This window comes from Cyprinus carpio, unplaced genomic scaffold, assembly GCF_018340385.1.
Source record: "Cyprinus carpio isolate SPL01 unplaced genomic scaffold, ASM1834038v1 S000006575, whole genome shotgun sequence".
Classification (NCBI taxonomy): domain Eukaryota; kingdom Metazoa; phylum Chordata; class Actinopteri; order Cypriniformes; family Cyprinidae; genus Cyprinus; species Cyprinus carpio.
Window position 1 is genome coordinate 1,580 of NW_024879230.1, and position 21,280 is coordinate 22,859.

General features: G+C 32.7%; 3 protein-coding genes across 3 annotated transcripts; 2 read left to right on the forward strand and 1 right to left on the reverse strand.

Moving 5' to 3' along the window:
• Positions 1-567: 567 nt before the first annotated feature.
• LOC122144027 lies at positions 568-5,167 on the reverse strand. Its single transcript, XM_042754656.1, has 3 exons — positions 4,719-5,167; positions 3,413-3,549; positions 568-1,612 (listed from the first exon to the last, which is right to left on the reverse strand). Exons 1-3 carry the CDS (start codon positions 4,960-4,962, stop codon positions 677-679), a joined length of 1,317 nt encoding a protein of 438 aa, XP_042610590.1. The 5' UTR covers positions 4,963-5,167; the 3' UTR covers positions 568-676.
• A 6,794-nt stretch (positions 5,168-11,961) lies between these two features.
• LOC109071404 lies at positions 11,962-14,994 on the forward strand (the record flags this gene model as incomplete). Its single annotated transcript, XM_019087855.2, has 1 exon — positions 11,962-14,994. A coding segment is annotated over exon 1 (3,009 nt), but the record flags the coding sequence as incomplete, so codon positions are not given.
• A 4-nt stretch (positions 14,995-14,998) lies between these two features.
• Positions 14,999-20,913, forward strand: LOC109089406. Its single transcript, XM_042754654.1, has one exon. It carries the CDS (start codon positions 15,044-15,046, stop codon positions 20,699-20,701), a length of 5,658 nt encoding a protein of 1,885 aa, XP_042610588.1. The 5' UTR covers positions 14,999-15,043; the 3' UTR covers positions 20,702-20,913.
• The last annotated feature ends 367 nt before the right edge of the window (positions 20,914-21,280 follow it).

Genomic DNA, 21,280 nt, shown 5'->3' on the forward strand with positions numbered 1-21,280 from the left:
TTGGAGAAAGACAGAGCATGGAGAACTTAAAGTTATGAAGTTTCTTTATTAGTACTATGTATATAGTAAGCATGGAAGTTTAAAGTAAAAATAATGTAAATAAAGAAAATAAATGTATAAAAAAAGACATTTTATGTCTTTTTCATTAATACAGAAATTTGTTGAAAATAAATGTCATTATTTTATTTATCTATTGTACTTATAGAAAGCAGATATGGAAAATATGCATCTGCATAATGTTAGTGAACATCATAACATCAGAACATAAGCAAAGCATTTAAGATGAATAAGTTATATATTTTTGTGAATGACTGCTAGAAAATGAAAAGGTTGCAAGTGTTAACTGCTTGGTAAACTAAAAGTGTATATGTTAGGACATTTTGATAAACAACATTATTGTCAGTAAATGAGGATAGGTGTACATTTGTCAGGTGAGTTGTCCTTGTAACAATATCCAAGCAACATTGTTTACAATGTAGAATAAATAAACACAATTTGAGCTAGAAAACTGTCAATTCTAAAAAAAGTATATGTTTATTGTAAACTATTTTATAAAATAATCTCCCAAAATTTTTTTAGTTTCTAGCTGTATACTAATTTAAAGAATTTAACTGTAGAAACTGTATATTGTAGAAACTGAAGACCCAACATTTGTGTAGTCAGCATGAAAGAAAAGCTAGTCATCAAATAAATGTGCAATGTTATCTAAGGCGGCGTCTTCAGCAGGAGTAGCTATGGTAGATGAAGCAGTTTTGCCTTTCTTGTTTTTTTTGGCTGGACTTGGACAGACAGGGCCAGGTGTGTGTTGTCCTGGCAAGGTGGGGTCTTGTCCTTTGGTTAGAGTTTTTTGGGAAGATGGGGATGTTGAACTGCTGCAGGTGTTTTGTGGAGCAGTTGAGGTGTTTGGACACTCGATGACTCTGTGCATTTGCTGGGAGGGGGCAGTAGGTTCTTCAAGTGAAGTGATGTGGAAGTCTGAGGTGTATGTGATATGCAAGGTATCATATCGAATTAGCATTTCTTCCACATCTTGCTCATCTATTTTGTTGATCTCACATTTGGATACAATAAATTTGTTCAGGAGGGAGTTTGAGATGATGAGATCAATCTCTCCGTTTTTGGTCTTCACTGTAAGTGTACCATTGCATTTTGTTGCGTAGTTGTCAGACTTCCGAAGGAATTTGCATGAACTGCACCTGTGGAACTCTTCTTTAGGCTTGAAATTGAGCTGAGTACACAGACATTTGGGGCACTGCTTTATAATTTTAATTTTTGTGCTCTCCAGAGGGCATGTGACATGCAGGAGTGTGGTGGTTTCCATGCTGCTGCTGGTAGGTTCTTTGAATGGGACAGGTTTATCCAATTCATTGATCACTGTGTTTCGAGTTGTAGTTAAGTGTTTTCTTCCTTGGTACATTCTGGTGGACAGGTCAGTGAATGTGTATGAGCGGTTGTTGTTTATTAGGTCTATCTGTGAGTCCCATAGTGCAAGCTGAATGGTTCCAGTCATGTCGGCAATGTGACAGTATTTTACTTCACAGTCGACATTATTCAGTGTCACTGTTTCACTTGAAGTGTCAACTTTGTAAACTGTGGCTGAGACTTTCGGTATCTGTGAAAGACAATAGTGTAATATTAGAAACAGCAAAAAAATTATTTTGTTAGAGCAGTTTTTCATACATTGAAATTTCTAAACAAATTTGCAACCATTTTGTAATTTTAATTTTTAAATTAATAATTAAATCTATAGAGCTATAAATCAATTTGTTTTGTTTTAAAAGTGGTTGATATGTACTTGATATAAGTTTTGTAATTACATGTTGATGTATTAAGTTTATATAAATAGAGGATTTTTAAACAGTATTTCAGAGTATGTTGTTAGCAGAAACAAGTTTATTTGTAGTAATTGTAAAGTAAATACATGTAATAGGAATATTAAAGTGCTGTTGAGTTTTTGTGTAGAATGAATGTGTAAACCTAAGAGGACTAGGTTTAAGAAAGCAGCTTGCATGTGTACAAATATGCAGTATAAAATTCAGAGCTTTAAAGTCATAAATATATGTGATCATGGACCACAAAAGAGGTCATAAGGGTCAATTTTTTGTAACTGAGATTTATACATCATCTGAAAGCTGAATACATAAGCTTTCCATTGATGTGTTAACCATGTGCTATGATAGGGGAGTATTCAGTATAGGATTAGGTACATCTATTTGAGAATCTGGAATCTGAAAGTGCAAAGAAATCAAAATTCTTAAAAAAAAGTGACTTTAAAGTTGTTCAAATTAACTTGTTAGCAATGCATATTACTAATCAAAAAAAGTTTTGATATCATGGTAGTACATATCTTCATGGAATATGATGTTTATTCTAATGTTTTCTGGTATGAAAGAAAAAGTGATCATTTTGAGCTATACAATGTATTTTTGGCTACCCCTATCTAGAAATATATTCAAATGATTTAAGACTGGCTTTGTGGTCATATTTCAATTAATTGNCATGCGTATCTTTCAGAGAAGCACGGTTCTGTGATCAGCAGTAAATCTCCATCTGAAGGCCAGAGGGCGCTCTCACACTAAAAATCCAAATATGCCCCGAAGAAGAAACACAGGAAATGCCTATAGCTGCAGCTGAATAAACAGAAGATTTAACCGATTTCATTGATTCAACGTGACTAATAAACACACGACTATGACAATATATGGTTTATCTGAGTTCTTATTCTTATTATTTTATATTAAAATAAAGTATATTTGCCGTTATCACCGCTTAGAACACTATGAAATATGTTGTGTGCCTTATTCTGTGTAAGAAGTCATATCATGTCACAGAAGGATTTATTTTAAAAACTTGACTGACGTTATGAAGTGAATTTGAAGAAAAAACGTTATTAAATGTGGTATTTCCATGTGCTCTCAGATGGAACAACATTTACTACACAGAGCCATAGTCCACTGAGAAGCTACGCAAACAGCTGTCATTATCGCAAATGATTTCTTCGATTTCATAATCGTGCAATAAAATAGTCTACAGTTTTTTTTGTGTACCTTGTCAGTGAACTATGGCTCTTTGTAAATGTAGTAAATGCTGCTCCATGATTTGTGAAGTATCATGTGACACTGATTGAAAAGCGAATTATCAATATCATTGCTGCAGTCTTCAGAGGAATTAATTGTGTTTTAAAACATAAGAATAGACAAAACGTATTCCAAAATATAACAATTATATGAATTAACAAGGATCATGTTTTGATGTACAAATCTTCATGCACAATTAAAAGGGAAACATCACCTACATCTTTGAAGTATTGTGTGTGAGTAAGTAAACATCAAGTAATTTTTTTTATCTTTGGGTAAACTATGTATTTAAATAAGGTACAAATAAATAATATGTGTAGATTGAGTATACTCACCATCTGGAAAGTGCCCATGGCATTGATGGCATCAATGGTGACAGCAGTGCTGTCTTTAGGGGGCCTGTATTGAAATTCCACATCGGCAACGTCAATGGTTGTTTGTCGATTGCATTTGACTACGTAGTCTTGTGCATCTGTGTGATAAAGAAGAAAGTTTGATTATTATGTTGGAGTGATTATGAAAATAAAAACAGAAACATTTAGAAAAATGTTTAGATGGTGTAAGTTCATTTTGTTTGTCTTTCCATAAAAACAATGACAAATACTTTATATACCTTCTAATGAGCAGATTTGATTACTTTAGTTATTTGCTTGATTACAAATCTTAATGTTTAAGCATAATGATAGTCTTATGAATTGTGTACTTCTAATTTTATAGCAACAGTTTGGACAGAAACTTCTTCTATTTTAACATGACAATGCATCTGTGTATTAGGCAAGGTTCAAAAATAAATGTGGTTGAGTCAGTTTAGAAGAACTTGATTTATCTGCAGAAAGCAGCTGAAAACGTCTGGTGTCATTTTTAAATGCAGACCTTGAGCCAAAAATGTATCGGCATATATGAATGACTTTGCCTGATGGAAATATGTATTGTAAAAAATTTAGTTAATATTTGCATTATTTATTATTTATCAAAAAAAAAAAAATCTGAATACATTTTTTTTAAATTACCTGACTTGTGGATTATTTGCAGTGTTTGTGGATATAACTGTGATAGAACTACTGTGTTTTGTTGTTTCAGTAGTTTAAATGTTTCTGCTTATTTTGTTTTATGTCTAACATTTGATAATGTTAAATTAAACACATGAGTTGCATCATTTGTTATTTTAGGAGTCTAATTTTTATTTATTTATTTATTTTTATTAATTTTGTCCTGCTCACAATTGTATTGAACAATGTTTAAGTTACATCAGAATTTTCAATTTTAGGAGATTGAAAGTTTATTTTGTTCTGCAATGTTTATTATTAAATAATGTTTAAACAGACCTTGTGAGTTGTATCAGACTGCTTCATTTTTTTAATCTTATATTAATTATGCTGATGTACATAATCTTATACATAAACCCCATTGTAAAGGCATGTTAAAATGTTCACTGTATATAGAATAATTTGTGTGATTATTTATATAACATTATTGCATATGTTATAAAGCTTGAACCATCAGAATCGGTACTCTGTATAATTGGCTGCACAAATCCTCATAGGAGCATCCGTAATATTAATATGTCTGTTTCAACCAGAAATTATTAATAGTCTTAATGTAATTTATGTGCATGTAAAATACTGAATGATTAGTACTTACTTAGTTGTCGTTGGACGTTATTGAGCTTTATAGCTGTCTCTTTTCCTGCTGCCATAGTAAAAATTCCGTGTTTTTCAGGCGTGAATATCACTGCGTCATGATATTCTTGTCGAGAGGTTTGTAGAATGGCATTGAAGAATTTGGAGTTTCTTCTCGACGTTTTAAGTGGTGACACGTTGTGTACATATGCAGTAAGTGTGACAATTTCTTCTGTGTCTGCCTTTGATGATGGTTTCTTATCCATATTTAAATCAAATTAGGCGATGTTCTTGATTAACGTAAGGTTGTAGGTTTTATGATCGCAAATTGCAAATGGCACTGAACTCGTTAAATTGACAACGTTTTTGTCCAATAGGCTTTTAGTAACCGCCTACTTTCTGTTGACGACAATCCAGTTGACAAGGTAAATTTTCTAAAGGGCAATTGTTAATCTATAGCTTATAACATAAGGACTTTGTAGATTAAAAATATTTATCAAATAAATCTAAATGTAAAAATAAATCGAAATGTGAAATATAAATGTAGCAATAAAGTTGATTAAAGAAGTGGGCGGATAGTGTTGAGTAACACAGAGTTTTAATTGGCCTAAAGGTGTGTCAGGCATAGTTTAAAATTTTGTAAAGCCAATGTGAAGGACTTTTATTTTAATGTTATTTATACAGATTGGGTATCACTCTACTATCATCTTAACGGGTTTTTTGCAGATGGAACACGATGATTTGTGCTATAGAATAGGTTATATTTATATCAGTAAGCATGTGTTATACTTCATTACAGTTATTTTAAGCAGTTTTTAACATAGAAACATTAGTGAGTGATGTTAAAATGTATTATACTGCTGTGATGACTGCTGCTCAATTTTTTTTTCTGTTTTGTATAAAATGAAACGCTGTAAAAAATAAATAAATAAATATATTAGTCATTTGAAATATGTTATTAGTTTTGAATTAAATTATATATGTAACAAAATGCTTACTGCAAGTTTTCTTTTTATAACAAAAGTTTTAGATTTATCAGTAATCATAACGTGTTTTTATTATTCCATCCACTAGACGTATTCCTATTTACCCGTAAAACAAAACATCTTCCTCTCAAACCCCAAAACAAAGCAATACATCTCAAGTTGCAAAACAAGGTAAGACATGCGGTGGAGTTGCTCTCTGTGTAATCTTAATCATCTGTGTATTAATATTAGTCATTCGTGGTATTTTTAAGTCAGTCTAAGTTGTTTTTTGTGTGTTTAAATGTTTGGTGGCTGTATTATGTACATACATTTTTGAAAGGCAACGTTTTATTTCACTACTAGTTTTGTAATTGACTAGGTCGCTATTTTTACAGTATTTGTGGAGTTATAATTGTTATTAATAGTTTAATAGTTAACGTAGTAGTTAATGTAATGTGTTAATAGCATTGAGATGTTTGGAAATTAAGGCTGTAATGGTTAATTGCTTCATCTGTTTTTCTTCTTGGTTGAATGTTTCATTTTTTTTTCAGTTAAAAGTATAGTTACCAAAAAATATCATTTTTGTGTTTTATTTACTAATTTTGTTGACGGTGTAAATTCTATCTATAGATACATTAATATATCGTATATAGCAGGTGCAGTGTGTCGGCAAGACACGTGATATATGTTCTTACCTTTTTTTAACTAAAGCTTATTGCTAAAACCCCTGGCATTTGTCATGTAAATTTATTATTCTTTATAGATATGAAAATTCCACAAGTACTATGAATTTAACACAGAAATTACATACTTTCATAATCATTAGTTTATTTGCTTGTTTTTCTGTTTGTTGTGTAAATAACTGAAAAAGTAATATGTTTGTGATTGGAAGAGACTGGGCGGGTAAGTAATGTGTTACATGATTGTCAGATGTGGCACATGAGCAATCGCGAAAACAGAGTTGATACAGTGTTGTAAACCAGTGATGCTCATTAGATACCATAATCAAATTAAATTTCGTCTAAACTAAAGAAACAAAGTAAAGATGTAAGATATTTATTTGTCACATACACGATTATATAGAGAATATATAACCAGCAGTGAAATGTGAGGGAGTAATTTTGTCCACAGGCAACATTTAATTAACCACATCACTATAAAAAGCTCTAAAAAAAGCTAGAAATTTATTGTATGGGTTTTGTCCACAGGCCAGCTGGAGGTGACCATTTCATTATTGTCAGTGCTGGAAAAAGCTTGAAATGTAGTGAGAAACATTTTTGCCAACAATAAAACATTCAGAAAAAAGAATTGAATTAATGTTGCAGAAGACTTGCAGAAACAGGATTTGAGGTAAGATGTTACTTTTTTATATATTGCAATCATAAAGCCAACAGTAAAGTATTTTGGGTAAAGTAGTGAATGTTTTACAATGTTGTTAATAGTTAGCATGTTGATAAGATTTGTGTAATATACTGTGCATTTTGTACATGCAGTTATTATATGTGGTTTTTGAAGATATGTGTCTAATGAAGTATTTTTTTTTCTTCATGTTGAATGAACACTCCAATGGATTTATAGGTAAGAAAAACTGAAATTTTTTGTACGCCTAGGGTAAACATAGATATTAACATAGATATTAAGCTCACCAAAATCTACATTGAGACATATTTAATGCACAAGATATTGATTTCAGCACAAGTAGTTATGTTTAAATAAAATATTAATGTCTCACACGACATTTACTTTTATCTTAAATGACAAAAGCATTTCAAATTTAGATGTATATCATTATATGCAAAAAGTCTGGCTGTACTTAATGTGTATGTTTTTGTACTTTTTAAGCACACCCCTGTTAAAATGTCTTGTTTATTTTAAACGGCCTCTTTACAAAATTATTGAAAAAAAAAATAATTGAAGGTACAAAGTTAATCACACACACAAAAACAGAACACTAAAATCAAGCAACAAGGCATTCAATTTGATCAGTTAGATGAATTGTACCTATTAAGCTCATGTATCCATTAAGCACATGTCCATTTTTGAGCTCAGATTATAAAAAAAATAAAAATAATGTATTATCCTACTTGATGTCTTAACCAAATGATGTGTTTCTTATTATATACCTCTTGTCATTTCAAGTCATTCAGATAATTACACACCGAGATATGAGTCTCCATGTGTTCACACTCTCTGGCAGCCTTTTGGAAAGCTGTCAGAAAACTTTCACCAAAAGAGGAGCCCCTTAAATGTGCATTTTCTTCATGTATAAGCTTTTATTTTGGGTTAAGTTTCACTACTTTCTGTAAAATTTTGAGATTAATGTTTAGACTATTGCATAATGTAACCTGGAACTTGGAGGTGGAAAATAATTACAGTTAGAGCTGAAAGATAGTTTTAGCAACATAACACAGATGCTACAGAACACAGTTAGCTGACTAGCTGTATAAGATTGTGTGCATTAGTAATATATTACTTCACAGGCATTACTGGCTTGTGGTTTTACATCCATAATATTATAAATTGACAGTTTATTGATGGACTGTGGCTTTACACTGTTGTAATTTTTAAAGGTTTCATATTCTTGGAAGGTGAGCTTAAAGGGTACACTTCTATGAAAATCACACAGCTTCAGTGTGACATCAATAAGAAAAAAACTTTTTTTATAGATATTGTTAATAATAGTAGTTCATAATAAAATATGTATGAAGTTAATACATGATTTAGATTATTTTGCTAAATATTTTAATAAATATTACATGAAGTTTATCAAAAATTGTTGCTACTCCAATTAAGCTGAGTGTGCTCTTTTTAAGCTCTTCTAAATTGAATGTCTATATAAATACTTCATAAACAGACTTTAAATATTAACTGATAGTTGTCACTTTAAGTTAATCTTTATAAAATGGTTAATGACTTCTTTTCACAGCTTTAAGAAACAATCTAGACGTAATTATAGCTTATGCCCAAAGATGAAAGGGGCATGTCATCCATTCAAAGAAGGAGCCATCAGAAATCCTATCTGTCCAGGAAAAAAAGTGACTAAAGGCTGGAATAAACTACATGACTTTTAAAATTTGAACAGATTTTTAAAACAATAGTGTATGTTGTGATCCTCAGTCGTTTAGTGTATGCTGGCCAATTTTCCTTTGTGACTATTTACAAGTCACAAAGGAAATCTGGGCATCATACACTAGATGACTGAGGATCATATACTACCAACCAGGCCTTCAAGTTGTTCTGATCACAACAAACTTATCCAGAAACGTGTGCATTATTCCTAGAAAACATGTGAAATGAAATCACAATGTGTTCTAAAATGTGCTTAAAATATCAAACATGTTTGATCTGCTCTGACTGGATGGAATTGAAGTCTAAAGCTAGAAAAATCGTGTCTGTGACCATCATACAGTCCATAATTTTTCTATTAAATATGTCAGCTCAAATCTACAGACTGGCTCTGACCTTTGGCAACTAGCGTCAACTTCTTCAAGCTGTAAATCAGTGGAAAATTGGGGCAAAACTTGTGTAGTGTATTTCAGCCTTAAGAGATGACAGACAAAGTTAAGTAAGAGGCTTCATAATAAGGCTAGTTTCTGTGTTTGTCCCCATAAATGAAATGTTTTATTGGTTTGTTTTATTAGATTTTTGAATATGTCATGTGTTACTTAGCTGGACATGGAGTAGTATAGATGTTGCAATGTGCTTAAATGACACTTCATTATGAATACAGTATATAATTGATCAAATTGAATGCCTTGTTTGATTTTAGTTTTCTGTTTTTATTTTGTAATTTTTTGTGATTGATCTTGTGTTTAAATAAAACAGTTTTCAATTATTCTTTAAAAAGGTTGTTTGAAATAAAGAAGAATTTTTAATAAAACATAATGTGAGCTTAACGGGAACAGGGGTGTGCTTAAAGGGTATAAAACCATACCCATTAAGCACAGCAAGACTTTTTTGGATTTAATGATGTATACCATAATCAAAATACTTTTGACATTTAAAAGAAAATTAAATATTTTTGAGTGAGAGATTAATATATTAACATAACTTTTTATATTGAAACCAATATCTTGTGCACTAAAAATGTCTCAGTGTAGATTTTGGTGAGATTAACAGGTATGTTTACCCTATATATTCATAGTGAAGTGTCATTTAAGCACACTGCAACATCTAGACTAGTCTTATGTTCAGCTAAAAAGTACATATTTAAAAATCAAATTAAAACAAACCAATAAAATATTTCATTCATGGGGATGAACACAGAAACTAGCTGCTCAATTTGTCTATAATCTTTTAAAATATGCTACACAATTTTTGGCCTGATTTTCCACTGATTTTAAGTCTGGAGAAGTTGATGCTAGTTGTCAAAGGTCAGAGCCAGTCTGCAGATTTGTGTTGACAGATTCCATAGAAAACCATGTAGTGTATGATGATCAAGAATGGACACAGGTTTTTTTGTTTTATTTTTTTTTTTTTTGCCTCAGACTTTGACAGTTTAATCAGGTGTTAGTAGGTTCAGTTTATAATAATACATATAAAAATATTTATCAAAAAATTTTCACAAACTTATAAACAAAAACTTAAAAAAAATAAATCAATTTACATCCAAAATCTTATAAAAAAGAATAACTTAAGTGACAGCCATCAGTTTATATTTAAAGTCTGTTTATTAAGTATTTACATAGACGTTCAGTGTGGAAGAGCTTAAAGAGAGCACATTGATCTGCATTGGAGCAGCAACAATTTATAATAAATTTAATGTAATATTAAGTAAGTTCATACATATTTTAATATGAACAACTATTAACAATATCTATGAAATTATACTTTCTTATTGATGTCAAACTGAAGCTGTGTGATTTTCATAGTAGTGTATCCTTTAAGCTTACATTACAATAATATGAAATCTTTAAAAATAAAAGCAGTGTAAAACCACAGACCAGCAATAAACTGTCAGTTTATTAGTAATATGGATGTAAAAGAACAAGCTGGTAATGCCTGTGAAGTTTGAATTACCGTAGCACATCTTATACAGTCAGATAACTGTGTTCTGTAGCATCTGCGTTGTGTTGCTAAACCTATCTTTTGGATCTAACTGTAATTATATCCCATATCCATGTTCCAGGTTATAAAATATAAAAGTCTGAACATTAATCTCTTAATTTTACAGTAAATTGTAAAACTTACCCAAAATAAAGGTTGAAACATAAAAAAAAAAAAATGCACATTTAAGGAGCTATACTTTAGGTATGCAGTAACAGACAGTTTTAACACATTTATAATCATATCTCAGTGTCCAATGATCTGATAGACTTGAAATGACAGGAAGTATGCAGTAACTAACACATCAATTGGATAAGACATCAAGTAGGACAAAAACATTTTTTTTTTCTTTTTATAATATGAGCTCAAATATGGGACTGTGCTTAATGGGTACATGAGCTTAATAAGTATGTTTACCCTAATTATTCAATATTTTTTTACTTTCCTAAGAGGAGTGTGTCAACCAAAAGTTGCAATTATTTATGGAACTTTAAGATGTTCCAAACATGTGTGGCACTTATTAATCTTTTGTTGTTGTTTTTATAAACTAAAAGTCCACACTGATGAATTCTTTCAGGCTCTTAAATGGGAATAAAAGTTTTTCATGCCTTTGGTGTTGTATATTTTAAGTGTTCTGAAGTGGTATGATCCATTTAAATAAATTAAAATCTTATCAACTATAAAATAATACTAAAAGAATCATTTTGTCATGTACAAATTTTTTAAATGTTGTTAAAGTGTGTTGTTTAACACATTTTGAAATGATGAAAACAATCATGAGTAGTTGGTGGTGTTATTTGATTGTGAGTAATGATTCATTTATCATTCATGATCATAAGTGAGTTTTCCTTCAGAAAGCTTTTATATGGATGTGGGTGTATACACACAGACACACACACACACACACACACACAGACACACAGAGACTTGTATGTGTACTCATGATATAATGTAATAGAAAATTTGCACATTTACAGAAAAAACTAAATTATTTCTTTATATAGAAAATAAAAACAAAATCAAACAAAAAAAAAAAAATATAAGTAAAAAAAAAATTAAATAAATTTAAAACAAAAACAAAGAAAGGAAAAAAAAAATTCATTTAAAAATCAAACAACAGTAAAAAGATTAGTGTTCATTGGTTATAAAGAAATAAATGATGCTATGTAACTTCATGATTTCATCACTAGATGTCAGTATAACTAATTAAAACGGTTATTGGTAGGGATTTAAAGAATTATGCATTGCTGTGGTGCAAACAGTTTAACTGCAATTGTGATGTGTAAGATGAAAAGTGTGTTGCAGTGGACAAGAAGTGACCTGAATGCTGTTTTGATCCACGGAAATGACCTGTACAGTGCAATGAGAGACGCAGGGAAGATCAACGATCCTGAATCAGGCTTCATAGCTGTTCATGAGCTACCAGACACACACACTCTGAAAGATTGTCAGTTTACAATAAACTATGGTGAAACATTGACTGGCTTGTTTGGTGTCAATAAATATGATGGTGAACTACGAGGGTATGCAATGTCATTTGATGAAGCAGTAAATCGAGCATTCCAGAGGTTTGATGCATGCTTAGTGAATATTAAGCTAACCATATGTGCAGCTGTCAGAGAAGGTTCCTGGTATGCAGTGATTGATCCACATTCAAGACGCTTTGATGGCAGATGTGTAGCTGACGGTAAGAGTGTAGTGGTTTACCATCGTGACTTGCATTCTCTGATTGTTCATTTCCGGAAACTCGCTGCGTCTATTAATGCACGTTACCATGAGTTTGAGGTAACTGGGGTCAATGCAGTTATGATTGACAGAAACGATCAACAGGGTAAGCCATTCTGTCCAGTGATCCAGAACACTGAACGAGCAGTGAAAGAGAGTGAAGGTGATGTTGGCTGCACTCAATCTCTGAGTGATTTTGTAAACTCTGTGAACGAAACTTGTGTAGAACAGAAAACGGAAATGGCTTCATACACAGCTCATGGAAATGCAGGTGATGTTGAATTTATTTCAGAAAGTGCCAGTGATTCTATACAGTTTAGTCCATTAACACTTGAGCAACAAAAGAGTGTTTGCTTAAAGCTGAATATTGCAAATGTTGTAAAAAAACAAAAGAATCCAAATGTGATGCCAATGGAAATTTCTGAGCCTTGTGAAACTATGAAAATTGTTAAAGACGCAAACTGCTTTTTTCGAGCCTTAGCCTATGGTGTAAGTGGAACGGAACGAGAACACAGAAAAGTAAGACGGGCTGTAGTTACACACATACTGCAGAATGAAGAAAAGTATGCACAGTATCTCAGACAAGGATACAGCTCTGTACCAGAGTACATTGCCACATCAAGAATGAAATTTGTTGGAAATTGGGCAACAGAGATGGAAATACAAGCAGCCAGTGATTTAATTGGTGTAGACATTCTTACATACAGTCAAGAGAAATGGTTTAAGTTTTCATCTTCAAATGTGTCCTTTAATACACATGGCTGTCAAGACATCAGCATATATTTGAAACATGTGAATAGCTGTCATTATGAAGTCGTCGTATGTGGAAAAAGCAAGGACGGTAACTGTGCTTCCCTTTGTAAATCAGCAATTCAAGATCCATTGTTTAATGTAGCAACAAATGTGTCTTCAGAGTCATGTGAGGATTATAAGAAGAAACTTAAATGCAACAATAGTCCTGAGTTCAAAGAAGACAAACAAGTGAAGTCAAAGAAAAGATTCCATGAGGACGAAAGTTACATTTCAATGATGAAATCCATCAATAAAAAATATAAGAAAAATGGAAAAGTAAAGAAAAGTGTGGACAAATCAAATGACAAATCCAATGATGTACACTGCGAAGCTGTGTCAGAAGTGGAAGTTGATATTGCCTGCAGTCAATCTTTGAGAGATGTTATAAACACAGATAAAGTATCTGTGAACGAAATGTATACGGAAAAAAAAACAGAAACACCTTTTTTATACCTAACAAATGAAAATGCAAGTGATGTTGAATTTATTTCAGAAACTGCTACTGTTTCTTTACAAAGTGTGGAAAAGTACAAAACAAATGACACAGATGACCAATCAGATGATTTAAAGTGCAAAGCTGTGTCCCAAATGGAAGCTGATGTTGTCTGCAGTCAATTTTCGAGTGATTTCATAAGTACAGATGAAGTATCCGTGAATGAAATGTGTGCTGAACAGAAAACAGAAATGCCTTCTTTGTACCTAACAAAACAGATTGCAGGTGATGTTGAATTTATTTCAGAAACTGCCACTGTTTCTTTTCAGTTTAGCCCATTAACAGTACAGCAACAAAAGAGTGTTTGCTTAAAGCTGAACATCGTAAATGTTGTAATAGAACAGAATAATCCAAATGAGATCGTTGAAATGGCTGAGCCTTGTGAAACGAAAGAAATTTTGGAGGATGGTAATTGTTTTTTTAGAGCCATAGCGTATGCTATAAGTGGAAGTGAAGAAGAACACAGAAAAGTAAGACGGGCTGTAGTTACACACATACTACACAATGAAGAAAAGTATGTACAGTATCTCAGACAAGGATACAGCTCTGTACCAGAATACATTGCCACATCAAGAATGAAATATGTTGGAACTTGGGCGACAGAGATGGAAATACAAGCAGCCAGTGATTTAATTGGTGTAGACATTTTTACATATAGTCAAGACAAATGGATAAAATATAAATCTTCAAACGTCTCCTCTAATAGACAGAGCTGTCAAGACAAGGGAATTTATTTGCAACATGTGAATAGCTGTCATTATGAAGTTGTTGTATGTGTAAAAACCAACAACAATACCTGTGCTTGCTTTTGTAAAGCATCTTCTCAAGGTTCAACCTATTTAAAAACTAGCTCAGACCCACGTAAGCTTTATAAGCAGAGACTGCAATATAGTCGTGATCATGATTTTAAAGAAAATAAAAAAATGGAAACTAAGCAAAGATATGATGAGAATGAAACTTACAAAGAGACAAAAATTAAATGCAGTACTAAAAAGTACAAGGTAAACAAATGGCATCAAGAAAAAGTACGCAAATACAGCACAGATAAATACAGATTGAATGATTTGCATTGTGAGGCAGTAAAACAATATAGTATACAAAAGTACCATACAGACAAAGCACATAAAGACACTGTCAAACAGTTGAGTATTCAAAAGTATAATGAAAATATAGCACACAGAGAGTCTGTCAAACAGTTGAGTATTCAAAAATATTATGAAAACACAGAACACAGAGAGTCGGTCAAAAAGATGAGCATTCAGAAATATAAGAAAAAGCATTCAAAAATATAATGAAAACACAGAACACAGAGATACGGTCAAAAAGATGAGCATTCAAAAATATAATGAAAACACAGAACACAGAGAGTCGGTCAAAAAGATGAGCATTCAAAAATATAATGAAAACACAGAACACAGAGAGTCGGTCAAAAAGATGAGCATTCAAAAATATAATGAAAACACAGAACACAGAGAGTCGGTCAAAACGATGAGTATTCAAAAATACAATGAAAACACAGAACACAGAGACTCAGTCAAAAAGATGAGCATTTTAAAGTATAATGCAAATAAAACACACAAAGAGATGGTTATAAATTACAATGTTCAGAAATATAAAACTGATATTGCTTTTGTCAATAATATAAAAATGAGAAATGCTGCAAGACAATATGAATCACAGCTAAAAATGAAAGAGATAGACTATGTAATTGAACAATTTAAACAAAAAATATCTACAGGTCCTGAATATATTTGTTCAGTATGTCATCGTTGCTGCTTTAAAATGCAGGTAAAAAAATGCAATAAAAATAAATACCTTCAAAAATCAATTCATGCTGGTTGTATGGCAGAAAAATGTATTACACTGAAATATCTGCATGAGTGTAATAAAGATTGTAGTGAAAACTGTGTCTATAAAAACAGTCCTGCTGCATCTTTATGGATTTGTCACACATGTGATACAAAACTCTGTGAAGGTAAAATGCCAGCTGAAAGTGTAGCAAATAATCTAAGTTTGGATCCTATTCCTGCTGAACTGAGCTGTTTAAACTCTCTTGAGCAACATCTAATAGGAAAAAATATTCCATTCATGAAAATGCTGGCTTTGCCACGAGGAGGACAGAATGGAATATATGGCCCCGTTGTGTGCATTCCATCTAATGTTACAGAAGTAGTGAATGTTTTACCAAGATCAGAAAATGATTTTATGATACCAATAAAGCTTAAGAGAAAACTGACATATAAAGGGCATTATGAGTATAAATTTGTGAATAGTGATAAAATTAAAACAGCACTGACATATTTAAAAGAGAATAACAAATGGTATACAGATGTAGAGTTTAACAAAACTTGGATTAATCCTCTGAGTAAAATAGAAGAGGAAATGACTGATAAAACAGAAAACAATGATATGGATTTGGACAATTGTGAGGATATGCATATTAATGAAGAGCAAAACATTGACAATGATGATAATGAGATGAGTGATGAAACACTTCATGATCGACAGCAACATGGTTTGTTTATGGATTCATGTTTGCAGCCAGTGGACATTGCACAAGAAGTCTTAGATCAACACTTTGATGGCATTATGTCACTTGCACCAGCAGAGGGCAATAATCCAGTGAGAATGCTAATGGATGAAACTAATGAAGCCAAATGTTTTCCAGTTCTGTTCCCAAAAGGAAAAGGTACATTTCATGATTCACGACCTGAGAAATTAACACTGTCTAGGTATTTAAACAACAGAATTTTAAATGCAGATGGACGTTTTGCCCAAAACCTCGACTACATCTTTTATGGACAATATTTGTCAGAGCTGAATCAAATTATGTCTAATGTATCTATTGCATTGAGGAAAGGCTATGATTCAAGCAACAAAACTAAAATTACCTCAGAAATGCTGACAAACAAAGACTCACTTCAAAGAATTTTAAATTATGATGAGGGTTACAAGTTTTTAAGGCCAGTGAGAGGCAGTCCTGTTTTTTGGCAAGCTGTTCAAAAAGATTTGTTTGCAATGGTAAGGCAACTTGGGATCCCAACATGGTTTTGTTCATTTTCATCAGCTGATTTGCGATGGCCAGAGTTAATGCAGTGTATTGTCAAACAAGAGGGTTGTCAAACTCCTATTGATGAACTGGACTGGTCTGATAGATGTGGGATGCTGAAACGAAACCCAGTAACTGCTGCCAGAATGTTTGATCATCGATTCCACTGTTTTCTGAAAGATGTCATTATGTCACCAGCTCAACCCATTGGAAAAATAATAGATTATTTCTATCGAATTGAATTTCAACAACGTGGATCACCTCACACACATTGTCTGTTTTGGGTTGAGAATGCACCTCAAGTGGACAGAGAGGACGATGATGAAGTTGTAGAATTTGTTGATCGTTATGTCACTTGTCAAATGCCAGCTGAAGATGAAACAGAAATGCATGAAATTGTCAGCACTGTCCAACAGCACAGCAAAAGACATGCAAAAACGTGTAGAAAGAAAGGCACTGCATGTAGATTTAACTTTCCACGTCCACCTAGCAATAATACTTTCATTACAAGAAGCAGACAAACAGATAAGAATGAAAAAACAACAGTTGATGGACAATGTGAAAGTAAAGACCAAAAGGTAAACAATTCTAAAGAGATATCAAAAGAATTAGCTGAAAGTATAATGAAAAAAGTAAGAGAATGTTTGCTGAACAGTGATGCTGTCTTTGACTCTGTTGACTCTATGTTTGCATCTATTGGTATAAATCAAGAGATATTTGAATGCGCTTATAACAAAATGACAAAGAAAACAAATGTTGTGCTGAAAAGGAAACCAAGTGATGTCTGGGTGAATCAGTATAATAAAGATCTTTTGCGATGCTGGAATGCAAACATGGACATACAGTTTGTTGTTGATGCTTACTCTTGCATAGTGTATATAATTTCCTACATTTCAAAAGCAGAGAGAGAAATGGGATTGCTGTTGGCAAATGCACAGAAAGAAGCACACAAGGATGGCAATATGGATGCAAAACAAGCTTTAAGAAAACTTGGAAGTGTTTTTCTTCATAATAGAGAGGTCTCAGCTCAAGAGAGTGTTTATCGTTTGACTAATATGAGATTAAAAGAAGGATCGAGGAAAGTGGTTTTTATTCCAACTGGTATTAATACAGTAAAAATGAGTTTACCTTTAAATATCATAAATAAAAAGGCTGAAAATGAAGAAACTGACAATGATGAAATATGGATGAAAAGCATCACAGACAGATACAGAGCTCGTCCAAAATCTCAAGAATTTACAGGAATGTGTTTAGCATCCTTTGCATCAGAATACAGAGTTCTGTCCAAATCTGAAAAGTCATGCACAGACCGAGTAAAACTGGAAAATGATATGGGGTTTGTGAGAAAAAGAACTCGTACAGATTTTGCAGTTGTACGATATGCTCGTTTTTCACCAACTAAAAATCCTGAAAATTATTATCAAAGTATTTTGGAATTATTTTTGCCTCATTTTTTGCAAAGTCAACTGAAACCACCAAATTTCACTTCATATCAGGATTTTTATGAAACTGGATTTGTAACATTGTATAATGATGAACTTGAGTCAGTGAAAATCATAGTGGACACAAACAGGTCAAAATTTGAAAAAGAAGCAGAGACAATACAAAGAGCTCAAGATGACTTAGAACAACATGGACCAATGGAAGATGCTTGGGCCCAAATCTGTCCAGAAGCAGAACTTGAGCGTTTAGAATGTCTAGATACTAGAAAAGAACAACCAATAGAAACAGAGGAAGGTGATGATGTAATTCCCGATCTATTACCAAATGTTCATGGTTTCACATTAGAAAAGAATCCTTGTGCTATGACAAAGAAAGATGCAATGTCTTTGCTGCGTTCTTTGAATGAGAAACAGTCACAAATCTTTTATAAAGTGCGGCAGTGGTGTCTAGCAAAAGTACAAGGTGAAAACCCAGATCCATTTCATGTGTTCATATCTGGGCCTGGAGGAGTTGGAAAGTCAGTGTTGATTAAAGCTTTGTATTATGAAACCTCTCGCATTCTATCAAAGTTTTCAGAAAATCCAGATGAGACGCATGTGCTCTTAACAGCTCCGACTGGTGTCAGTGCCTTTAACATAAGTGCAAAAACTATACATTCAACTTTCTCTATTGGAACGAATGCTACATTGCCATATCAACCACTTGGAGATGAAAAAATTAATTCATTGAGAGCAAAATTTGGAAAACTGCAAATATTAATAATTGATGAAATTTCAATGGTTGATCATAAACTTTTGGCATATATTCATGGCAGATTGAGACAAATCAAACAAACAGGAGATTATTCAGCATTTGGAAAAGTCTCAGTAATAGCAGTCGGAGATTTTTATCAACTTTCTCCCGTCAAAGGAAAACCACTTTATACTGAACCAGTGAACAGTGTGAATCTTTGGGAACCTCAGTTTAGTTTTGTTGAACTTACAGAGATTATGAGGCAGAAGGACAAAGAATTTGCAGAATTACTAAATCGTTTAAGGTCACGTAAAAAGAATGAACCAATGTTAGAAGATGATGTTGCTATGCTTAAAAAATGTGAAACAGGTGATGGTGATGATAGTACAGATATCCACATTTATGCAACCAATAGTGAAGTTGACGTACACAACATACATTTGCTGCATAAATTATGCTCAGACATAGTTACTGTGAAAGCACAAGACTTTGAGAGAAATGCTAAAACTGGCCGAATGCAAAAAAAAGATGGGCATCATTTCAAAGTTCATAACAGCTGTTTAGAAAAATCCCTTGAACTAGCTATTGATGCTCGAATAATGCTTATAAAAAATATTAATGTTTCAGATGGTCTTGTGAATGGAATTTTTGGGACAATTAAAGAATTCTGTTATGATGATAATGAAACATTTCCCTCAAAAATATATATTGAATTTGACAATGAGCAAGTTGGTAAAGAAGCAAGAGCCAAACATCCGTGTTTAAAACCTGGACTGGAGAAAGCAACACCAATTGAACCTGAAGAAGAGAAAGTAACCAGTGATGGTGGTGTCAGAAGGCAGTTTCCTATCAGATTAGCTTGGGCTTGCACAGTTCATAAAGTACAAGGCCTAACAGTGAACAAAGCTGTTGTTTCAATGAAAAATATTTTTGCTGCAGGACAAGCATATGTAGCATTAAGTCGAGTGACCTCTCTTGATGGACTCATCATAGAAGATTTCAAAGAAAACGTTATTTTTGCGAAGGATAACATTGAGCAATCACTACAAAATATGCCTCCATTCATTCTTCCATGTGAAACAACAGAAACTTTCAAATACAAAATTATGTTACACAATGTTGAAGGATTAATCCAACATATATTAGACATTCGCCAAGATAACAGATACTTTGAAGCAGATATGATATGTGTAACAGAGACATGGTTGAAACCAAACTATGTGGAGAATGATGTGAGTCTTGCTGGCTACTATTTCCATGAAAAAACACGTAGTGCTGCATATGACAGAAGTGAGGATGTTTTTGCTAAACTAAAAGAGGAAAATCATGGTGGTGTTGGTATATATCACAAAGAAAATGTCAAAGTTGCTTTAATGGATTTACCATGCATTAACATTGAATGTATGATGTGCAAGATAGAACGTCTGAACACAACTGTGGCAGTTGTATATAGACCGCCATCATATAACATGGCCTTGTTTAAAGAGAAGTTGACTACCTTAGTTAATGAAATGAACTGCTTACCAGGTGGGAAAATAATTCTAGGAGATTTCAATGAAAACATTTTCAATTATTCAAGTATTCATCATCTTATGCAACATTTTGGTTTCACACAAATTGTTGAGAAACCAACAACTGAAAATAATACACTAATTGATCATGTATATGTGAAAGACATTGACTTGGATATAATAAAGATTGATATTATGCCCACTTACTTCAGCTATCATGATTGTGTTGTGGTAAAATGGTTAGCATAATCAAATCGTCCAACAAGATGGGGGGAGGGGGATACAGAGGTGAATTTTAAATGTGGACGGCCTCTGTGGGAAAACATACTGCCTTCACATGCTATCGGAATCAGTGGTGTGCACCAAAGTCCCTTTAAATCAACAGTTCTTAATTCTGGGGCCTCATTTATAAAATGTTGTACAGCAATCTTCCTAAAGTTGATCTTATGGTTATTTGTCAAATATTCAGCTTACATTTTCAAAAATCTGTTATACTCAAACAAGAAAAACTGTGTACATATTCCCTTACAAATGTGAACGTTGGCTTGGATTTAGGCATATGCACATACTGTTTATAAATCATATCCCAGCTGTTTGTGACCCCTACTGTACATATTTTGCATGTCTCTGTTCTTTAACAAAGCTGATTCAAATCACAAGATTGTTAGAAAAGAGCTGCATGTATGAACTGTGTTTCAACTGACATGCTTCGTATACAGTGTTCACTGCTATCTACTCCAAGCACACAGAAAATTGCGTGAAGTTTATTTCACTTAAGAACACTGATTTAATCTGTCTTCAGCATCTTCAGGCAAACATAAATATTAC